This window comes from Clupea harengus, chromosome 1, assembly GCF_900700415.2.
Source record: "Clupea harengus chromosome 1, Ch_v2.0.2, whole genome shotgun sequence".
NCBI lineage: Eukaryota > Metazoa > Chordata > Actinopteri > Clupeiformes > Clupeidae > Clupea > Clupea harengus.
Window position 1 is genome coordinate 24,556,319 of NC_045152.1, and position 10,000 is coordinate 24,566,318.

Here is a 10,000-nt window from a genome sequence, read left to right on the forward strand (position 1 = left end):
ACACACACACACACAGAGACACTCAAACACACACACACATACACACACACACACTTAAACACACACACACACACACACACACTCACACACACACACACACACACTCAAAAACACACACACTCAAACACACACACTCACACAGATGCAGACACACCAACAAATAGTGATAGTGACTTGTTTCAAACTAAGGATGCAGTCACAATAGAGCAACATATAAAACAGTAATGGTATTACAAACCATAAAGAAGCATGCCACACGGCCCTGGAGACTCTGAATTTATATGCTTGTGTTGACAGGGGGTGACTGCGCCACACTGCTGAAGAACATCGGGGCGCTGCCTGTAGAGATGGCGCGCATGTACTTTGCTGAGACTGTGTTTGCCCTAGAGTACATCCACAACTACGGCATCGTCCACCGAGACCTGAAGCCTGACAAGTAAGCATGCGCCACCTAGTGGTGGGGAGGGAAAATAGTCTAATCCAACAGCAACTTACCCTTTCTGAAATTTTTATAAAAGTGATGAGATCAGTGGTTCTCAAGAGGTGAGCACACAATTTATTGTTTGCATCCATAAAATATGTTAAAGTCATTGATCAAAAGCCAGTCTGCTTATATGGCTTCATCTTGCTCAGAATAACTGTTATTTAGAAAACCATGCTATCATTACAAATTCACGCTTCTATCACAAATTCACAACATAAAGGGAGATGTTTGGTCTTATACTAAACACATCTTGAGTTGAGAGATGAAGTGTATTAAAGTGTGCACTTTCCTTCCTAGTCTGCTCATCATCTTGAGTTGAGAGATGAAGTGTATTAAAGTGTGCTCTTTCCTTCCTAGTCTGCTCATCATCTTGAGTTGAGAGATGAAGTGTATTAAAGTGTGCTCTTTCCTTCCTAGTCTGCTCATCATCTTGAGTTGAGAGATTAAGTGTATTAAAGTGTGCTCTTTCCTTCCTAGTCTGCTCATCATCTTGAGTTGAGAGATTAAGTGTATTAAAGTGTGCTCTTTCCTTCCTAGTCTGCTCATCATCTTGAGTTGAGAGATGAAGTGTATTAAAGTGTGCTCTTTCCTTCCTAGTCTGCTCATCACCTCCATGGGCCACATCAAGCTGACGGACTTTGGCTTGTCCAAGATCGGGCTGATGAGTCTGACCACTAACCTGTACGAGGGCCACATCGAGAAGGACACACGAGAGTTTTTGGACAAGCAGGTGTGGGGAACAGCTGCTTCATCTCAAACACTGAGCCAATCATTTGACACCATGTTCATCTCTTAATCTCAAATTATCATCATATCATACCGTAAGGTAGACCTGGGCATCAAAAAGGTCACAAACATTGTTGTTTTCTCGTGACTCTGGGAGAAGCTTGAGCTAAGTGCAGAAATAGATCTTAAAAGATTGGAGCAGAGAAACACACTCTCAGCCTGACGTAGTCAACGTATGATGTCATGCAACATAACATCAAATGCACAACCACTGACAAAAAAATCCGTCAGTCATACCTTTGATGTTTACATCACTCACAGTGGCTCTTGCTGAGTCATGCATATGTCCTCATTACGAGTGACACGGTGACCTTTGCTGTCATGCCTTTTGATATTTGTACTCAATAGAATGAATCATCCTCATGAATCACAGCTGCACACTGGTGGTAAAGTGCGGTGCTTCGAAGGTGGAGTGAGCTCTACATGTCAGCACTGAAAGACTATGTGTATGGGTTTCATAATACAAGCCCCTCTGCCAGTGTATGGCTTTTTATAATCCAAGCTCTTGTCGAGCGAGGCAGAGGTCACGGTCAAGGGTGCCAAGCAATTAAAATCTGAAGGATGAAGCGGATCAATGGGGGGGTGGGGGGGGGGAGTGAATAGCGTTCAGAGGGGAAATGAATTGCATTCCAGGGTGAATTGCTTTGCAGAATAATGCCTCACAATACAATACCTACCATCTGAGGCTGACTTGGCACGTCCCATTGAATCGTTCTGTAACCACACTGAAGCAGTCACACTTTCTGCACATTTTATTTATTTTCTGTGGAGAGGTGAGCTGGTAACAACTGACCACATTCATCAGTCTGCATGAAGCCGCAGGTCAGGAGGTCACTGTCCGCCGAGCACAAAACTCACACGGCTCTCGTCCCTCAGGTCTGTGGCACGCCGGAGTATATTGCTCCGGAGGTGATCCTGCGGCAGGGCTACGGCAAGCCGGTGGACTGGTGGGCCATGGGTATCATCCTGTATGAGTTTCTGGTGGGGTGTGTGCCGTTCTTTGGGGACACGCCTGAGGAGCTCTTTGGACAGGTTATCACAGGTGCGCCACGTGTTTGTCTCTCTCCTCCATATTTTTCTCTCCATCTGTAGCCAATCACTTTCCCTTTCTCTCTCTGCCATTTACTAGAAGTCCTGTGGCCATACTTTTTACAGCCTTTCCCTCCAAACCCGCTCTCCCTCTGCCTCTCGCTCTCATCTCTGCCTATGTTTCTCTTTTCCTTGTTGCTACCCACCCTCTCGAATACCACACTCTCTGTCCTCTTGTCCCTCTCGTATATCACACTATCTCTCCTCTTGTTCCTCTCGTATATCACACTATCTCTCCTCTCTTTCTCTATCTCTCTCTATCACACTATCCCTCCTCTGGATCCTTGCTCTTTACTTGTCTATTATTGATGTGAGTTCTGAGACAGTCTCTGTCTCTGTAACACATAGCCTGTTCCCATATCTAACATGTATTTTACACGTGTCTCTTTGTGTCTCTGTGTCTGTGTCTATGTCTGTGTCTGTGTGTGCTATGTCCAGATGACATAGTGTGGCCCGATGGGGATGAAGCGCTCCCTGCAGATTCTCAGAACCTGATCTCCGCACTGCTGCAGACCAACCCCATAGTCCGACTCGGAACAGGTGAGCCACACCACCAAACGCTCTGCGATTTCACTTTTACATCTCCACAGCAAGCTGTCAGTATTCAGATATGTGGTTACATGTGTGTGTGTGTGTGTGTGTGTGTGTGTGTGTGAATATGCGTTAATTCAATGTTTGTATTTATCTGTGTGTCTATGCATCTGAACCTGTGTGTGTGTGTGTGTGTGTGTGTGTACAGGGGGGGCCTTTGAAGTGAAGCAGCATCCCTTCTTCACTGAGCTGGACTGGAACAGTCTTCTGAGGCAGAAGGCAGAGTTTATCCCACACCTGGAGTCTGAGGAGGACACCAGCTACTTTGATAGTACGTTCTCTATTGTGTGTATATATGTACGTGTGTGTGTGTGCGTGTGTGTGTGTATCTCTGTGTGTGTAGCTGTAGTAAAATACTATGTACTTGCATGTTTGACTGATAGAAAGACAGGATATGAAATTGTCGTTTATACATGGCTGAGTGTGTGCCTGGGTGTGTGTGTGTGTGTGTGTGTGTGTGTGTGTGTGTGTGTGTGTGTGTGTGTGTGTGTGTGCGTGTGCTAATCTTTAAACATCTTTTCTCCCTTCCTCCCAGCTCGATCAGACCGCTACCATCATGTGCATTCATATGATGAGGATGACACCAACGATGATGAGCCTGTGGAAATACGTCGCTTCTCGTCCTGTTCGCCGCGCTTCAGCAAGGTGACCCTCTTTATCTTACTCACTCTCCCATTCTGCTCCCTTCCTCTCGCTGTCTCTCTATCTCAGGCTGAATCTGTTTTCATTCTACGTGTCTGCTTCAGTCTGCTTCTGCTCACTTCTATCTGCTATCTCCTGTTTTATTGTGCTATTCACTCCCATCCAAACATCAGTCATATTTAATTTCCGAGTCTGTTACTCAACAGACATGGTAATCCATATGACATTGAAAAAGAACTCTGGTATTTGTAGTCTACTGCCCTGCCCATACCCCCATTGAAACTCATGATACAAAATAATTTGCTGAACTACAGGTGTACAGCAGCATGGAGCACCTGTGCCAGCTGGAACACAAGCCATCAGGTGTCACCAGGAGGGAGCACAAGGCCCACCGGGAGGACAGGGTGACCAAGAGAGAAAGCCTGGGCAGCCTCACACTCAGGGACAAGACCTGGAGGACCGGATCCCCTGAGATGTGAGTGTGGAATCCAAACGGAAACGCATTGGGAATGTCCAGAAGTATCAACGTACACTGTGAATGTCAATGTCTTTTGTCAGTCTTAAGCTTGTTTCTGAGTTTGCAATACATCCTGTAAGATGAGAGTGGACACTCTTGGCCTTAGACTCTCTAATCTGACATCATTTGTAATAAGAATCCAGCTTCTGAGTCATATATACATCCCCCCTTCCAGCTCTCATTTTGCCACAAGCTTCTTATGAAACGCATCTTACAAAAGTGACAAAAAAAACCAGGCTATCCCCCAGAGTACTGGCAGGACAGTTGTCCCTTACTGATCCGTGCTTTTTTTAATTCTGCTGTCTTCCATTGTCTCTCTTCCCTCCACAGGAAGCGTCTCTCCTGCTCCGAGTCCTCCTTCACTGAGAGTGAGTCCAGCCCTCCGTCTGGCGTGCGACGCCGCTTCTCTGCGCTCATGGACACGCACCGATTCGCCTCGCCACTCGAGGCCGACGCCGAGTTCTCCTCTCCCGTCACCCGCCAGACGGCGATAAAGACCAGGGGCACATCGCTGGAGGGTGCCACCATGCCCGCCCTGTCCAGCCTGGCAGAGCTGTCGGCCACCCCGAAGGACAGCAGTCTAGTCCACGCTGGAGGTCAGTGGTAATATGGGTTTGGGAGGGTGTGCTGAGGGAGGTTTGAAAGCATGGTTTTGATTGAGGGAATCAACAGCTAGTCAACAAGGGCCACTTGTGTAGACTGGATTCCTTCATAGTTTCCCTAAAACAGAGATTACGCTGTTCCCATGGAAATGCAAGGTGTGCCCCTAACCCTTCACACTGTCAGTGCACCTGCATGATGGTTAATGATCTGGTCCCCCCCACCCATCCACAGACAAGATGCTCAGGCCAGCAGATTCCGCAGTGGGAGCTGCCGTCGCCATCGCCGCTGCCACCCCCCACCCTCCTGCTGCCTCCTCCAGGGACCTGGCACCAGGTGACCCCCTTGGGCCCCGGGCCACCAATGACCTGGTCCTGCGGCGCGTGCGTCAGCAGCAGCAGCAGCAGCAGCTCTCGGCCGACGATGAGAAGAAAAGCCCACGCGCGGGCACCAAGGTCATCAAGTCAGCCTCCGCCACGGCCCTCTCAGTCATCATCCCAACAGGTACCAGCTACGACCACTAGGGGTACATAATCAGCAAAGAATGTTCTGTCCAGTCTTACAGTCTTATAAAATTGCTTTACTCTTTTTATTATATACAAGTTGAATGACCATAAATGTAACACTTTGTATCCTTTCCACTCCCTACATTATCTCTCTTTCCTCTTATATGTCTCTTGTGCTCCCCTTCTCTCTCTCTCTACCCTTCTCTCTCTCTCTCCCCTTCTCTCTCTCTCTCCCCTTCTCTCTCTCTCTACCCTTCTCTCTCTCTCTCCCCTTCTCTCTCCCCTTCTCTCTCTCTCTCCCCTTCTCTCTCTCTCTCTCCCCTTCTCTCTCTCTCTCCCCTTCTCTCTCTCTCTACCCTTCTCTCTCTCTCTCTCCCCTTCTCTCTCTCTCTCCCCTTCTCTCTCTCTCTACCCTTCTCTCTCTCTCTCCCCTTCTCTCTCTCTCTACCCTTCTCTCTCTCTCTCTCCCCTTCTCTCTCTCTCTACCCTTCTCTCTCTCTCCCCTTCTCTCTCTCTCTCCCCTTCTCTCTCTCTCTACCCTTCTCTCTCTCTCTCTCCCCTTCTCTCTCTCTCTACCCTTCTCTCTCTCTCTCTCCCCTTCTCTCTCTCTCTCCCTTCTCTCTCTCTCTACCCTTCTCTCTCTCTCTCTCTACCCTTCTCTCTCTCTCTCTCTCCCCTTCTCTCTCTCTCTACCCTTCTCTCTCTCTCTCCCCTTCTCTCTCTCTCTACCCTTCTCTCTCTCTCTCTACCCTTCTCTCTCTCTCTACCCTTCTCTCTCTCTCTCTCCCCTTCTCTCTCTCTCTACCCATTAACCTCTCCACCAACCCCCGACCTCAGTGGAGCAGCACGGCACTTCTCCCCTGGCCAGCCCCATGTCTCCACGCTCCACCTCCTCCAACCCGTCCTCCCGGGACTCGTCCCCCAGCCGAGACTACTCTCCGGCAGTCAGCGTCCTCCGCTCACCCATCACCATCCAGAGGGCGGGGAAAAAGTATGGCTTCACGCTGCGCGCCATCCGCGTCTATATGGGAGACAGTGATGTGTACAGCGTGCACCATATGGTCTGGGTGAGTGAGATTTCATACTTTTTGGAGTGGCTTTTAATGGACAGGGTTACATCTGATGTGAGGAATACTTGTGGTCCAGTTGAATGGTTTTTGATTAAAGATTTATTGTACATATGTTTCTGTGTTCATATTTTAAAACTAAACAATAAAGGCAACGACCTTTGATGAATGAAATTCAGCAGTTATGTGACTGACTTTAGCTTTGTTTTGATCGCAGCATGTTGAGGTGGTGGGTCCTGCCCAAGAAGCGGGTCTTTGCGCTGGTGACCTCATCACCCATGTCAATGGAGAATCTGTCCATGGACTTGTGCATACTGAAGTAGTTGAACTCATTCTAAAGGTGAGTGGAACTGTAAATGAAATAGAGGACAGGATTACTGTTGTTACTTTACATCACCATATGCACATTTAAAATGCTACTGAACTCAAAACCAACCAGCACTCAACTTATGGATGCATCGAAGGATGCATCCTATCTTGACAAGTGGTAATATGGCCAAGTGACTGGTTTTGTTCAAACCACAGAGTGGAAACAAAGTCACAGTGACCACCACTCCTTTTGAGAACACATCCATCAAGATCGGGCCAGCACGCAAGACAAGCTACAAGGGCAAAATGGCTCGACGAAACAAGAAGTCTGGAGCTAAAGAGGGACAAGAGAGGTAAACAGGCCTTTTAATATTAACACATCTGTTCCACCTGTCTGTGAGATATATGTAGCCCGCAGCTAACTGTCTAGCGCCTGTTGTGGGTGTTTAGGTATTTTTCTGCATCTAATCTCTCCCTCCCCCACCTCTCTCTCTCTCTCTCTTTTCCTTTCTCTCTCTTGCAGCAAGAAGCGCAGCTCCCTGTTCCGGAAGATCACCAAGCAGTCCAACCTGTTGCACACGAGCCGGAGCCTGTCATCCTTGAACCGCTCTCTGTCCTCCGGAGACAGCCTCCCTGGCTCGCCCACCCACGGCCTGTCTGCCCGCTCCCCCACGCAGACATACCGCTCCCCTCCTGAGTCCGCCTACCTGGGTCAGTCTCCGCTCCAGACTAGCGACGGCTAGCGCTCCCACATAGACCACCGGGGCCTATGCCTCCCAGGGTTGGTGTAGGCGTACAAGGCTGTTCAAGGGTTTCAAAAGTCTATCATTTTTGAAACATTAAAGATTCAAACTTTTTGAATAACTAAAAAACAATTCGTTTTTGCAGTTGCCTGAAGATGTCTCAAATTAGACTGCAAATAGATGTAATATGTCAGATGTGATGTGTCAATATGCACAGAGCACAGATGCCAGTGGATTTCCATCTAGCTGACACTTGCAGTTACCCATGTGTATGTGAGATATATATGTGCCCATTGTGTCTGATGTCTGTCCCCCCTTTCTCTCATCCTTCTAGGCACCTCATCTCAGAGCAGCTCTCCAGCCTCCAGCACCCCTAACTCCCCCGCTGCCTCCCAGCACATGCGGCCAAGCTCCCTGCACGGCCTCTCGCCCAAGCTGCACCGCCAGTACCGCTCAGCACGCTGCAAGTCCGCTGGCAACATCCCCCTGTCCCCGCTGGCACACACCCCCTCCCCCACCACCTCCTCCCCGCCCCCGATAGCGGGTCACTCGGTGGGCAGCTCCAACACCACGCAGGCCTTCCCCGCCAAGCTCCACGCCTCGCCCCCCGTGACCCGCCCGCGGCCCAAGAGTGCCGAGCCGCCCCGCTCGCCGCTCCTCCAGCGCGTGCAGTCAGCGGAGAAGCTGGGCCAGCCGCCGCCTCAGTCCTTCACCTCCTCGTCCTCCTCGTCATCTTCTTCACTGTCGTCCTTCTCCTCTCCATCCGTAGCGGCTCAGGAGAGGAAGGTGGGGGGGCCGTGCATGGTGCGGAAACACGGCTTGGACGTGACGCTGCACGGCGACTACCGCCGTGAGCCGTTCCACTGTGAGTCGGCCCTGCAGAGCCTGCAGGAGATTGAGGGGGAGAACGCGGCGGGTGAGCGCGGTACTGCGGGATCGCCCGAGGAATGCCCCACACCCACACCAACCCCAACACACGCCAGCGCCGGAGATGACCTGACACTGAAGCCGTCCCGAAGGCTGGGCAGACAGGAGTCACCCCTGAGCCGGGACAGTTTCCTCACGGGCAGGGAGAAGGCTGCACCTGAGGTCACAAAGGTCACCAAGAGCCCTGTCAACAGGGAGGCTGCAACATCCCTACAGGCTGAACCAGTCAAGGCCAAAGAGGCCTCAGCCGAGAAGCCCCAGCCCAGCCAAGTGGCAGTGACCTCAACTGCTCTAGCACCTAAGGTCACCGCTGGCGATCGGTCCCCATTCTTGAGCACTTCCAGCACTGTAGCCACTTCCTCCAGCTGTGGAGCCAAAACCTCAGAAAAGGGCCCAGCAACTCTGGTCACTCCTTCTCCAAGTACCCTGGTCCAAGAGCAGAAGCAGCTGACCAGTCAGGTGGTGAAGAGCACTAGTTCTCCAGCCCAGGGCCTTGACAAGGGAAAAGCCTTGGGGAGCGGGGGTCAAGCTCAAGACAAAGCCCCTACACCGAAGGCAGACACCACAGAGGTGACCAAACCAGGTAAAGGGCCAGAGACAACAGGGAAGGATGGACCCAGCACGAAGGAAGGTACATGGATAAGTGAGAAACTGTCAGAAAGTAAAGCCAAAGCTCCAGTTCCTCCTGCCTCACACCCAGGCCCAGCTGCACTGAGGCCCAATCAGGGGAAGATCTCAGGCGCAACAAACAGCCAGCGAGGCACCCGAGAGGAGAAGCGTTTCCTGGAGGTGGTGGAGGAGCACCCTGCATCTCCTTCTCCTACTGCTCTCTCTCCGTCATCCAGCAAATCACGAGCCGCTTCCCCAGGAGACAGGGCCAGTTTTGTCACCCAGCTGACCAGCGTAGCCAAAACAGTACTGGGGCCTATGAAGCTGGGCTCCCAGGACGGGAGCAAGACCAAAGACGGGAGCCCAAAGGTAGCTGAGGAGAAGCGGGGAGGCTCGTCAGGAAAATCAGAGACTTTGTTTGGAAGTCGACGTGGGGCCACAGGAACGTGGCCTGGTCCCTCTGGCTCATCAAAGTCAGATAAAGCCAAGAGCTCCTCCAAGCATCACTGATCACGTCATACCAATTCCAAATGCCTTTTAGGAAATTTCACAATATTCCACCAAGTCAGTTAATCCTGCTCGACTACAAGAAAAACCATATCATCAGGCATTTTTATCATAAACGAAACAAGGAAAAGTAGATTCAAGAAAGGTGCTTCAATAACTGTTGTCAAATGTGTGTGCATATGGTGTTATGTGTATGTTGAACATCATAGGTGTATATAGGATATATGTATGTTTTCTTAATGCATGTTTCACATAAAAAAAAGAATGAAAACAGACCTAATGCTAGTGAACATTGTGAACTCCCACTCATCATTTCTCTTCCACTGCCTGTGGGAACTGCATATCTACGGTCATTTTTTTTTGAGCATAGCTCGGAAAATAAAGTAGCATGGCCTGAGCTTTAGCGATGATATCAGATGGGCCTCAGATGTCCACTTTGACAACAAAACGTCATCTGTTATAAGACACTGCAGCACATGAGCGTTAGTTAAGGAACGATGCAAACACAACGTGATGGGGTCAATAGCATTGAGAAACATACAAGGAATTAATTGTGGCTGTGAGATATAATAACAGGTTTTGTAACTGTGATTGTCTCTGATTGACGAGTGACTCGAAATTTC

At 49.9% G+C, this 10,000-nt stretch overlaps 1 protein-coding gene across 2 annotated transcripts in view; it reads left to right on the forward strand.

Moving 5' to 3' along the window:
• mast1b (microtubule associated serine/threonine kinase 1b) overlaps window positions 1-10,000 on the forward strand; it is a 37,596-nt gene that overhangs the window by 26,405 nt on the left and 1,191 nt on the right. For both annotated transcript variants that reach the window (XM_042708305.1, XM_042708306.1), the window contains exons 14-27: window positions 298-436; window positions 1,082-1,214; window positions 2,147-2,312; window positions 2,798-2,899; window positions 3,099-3,221; window positions 3,486-3,595; window positions 3,907-4,067; window positions 4,440-4,705; window positions 4,944-5,213; window positions 6,053-6,282; window positions 6,500-6,622; window positions 6,808-6,944; window positions 7,115-7,302; window positions 7,669-10,000. The exon at window positions 7,669-10,000 is cut by the window's right edge and continues 1,191 nt beyond it. In XM_042708305.1, coding sequence (XP_042564239.1) covers window positions 298-436; window positions 1,082-1,214; window positions 2,147-2,312; window positions 2,798-2,899; window positions 3,099-3,221; window positions 3,486-3,595; window positions 3,907-4,067; window positions 4,440-4,705; window positions 4,944-5,213; window positions 6,053-6,282; window positions 6,500-6,622; window positions 6,808-6,944; window positions 7,115-7,302; window positions 7,669-9,380 — 3,860 coding nt within the window. In that variant the 3' untranslated portion in view covers window positions 9,381-10,000. The remainder of the gene's footprint in view (window positions 1-297; window positions 437-1,081; window positions 1,215-2,146; window positions 2,313-2,797; window positions 2,900-3,098; window positions 3,222-3,485; window positions 3,596-3,906; window positions 4,068-4,439; window positions 4,706-4,943; window positions 5,214-6,052; window positions 6,283-6,499; window positions 6,623-6,807; window positions 6,945-7,114; window positions 7,303-7,668) is intronic.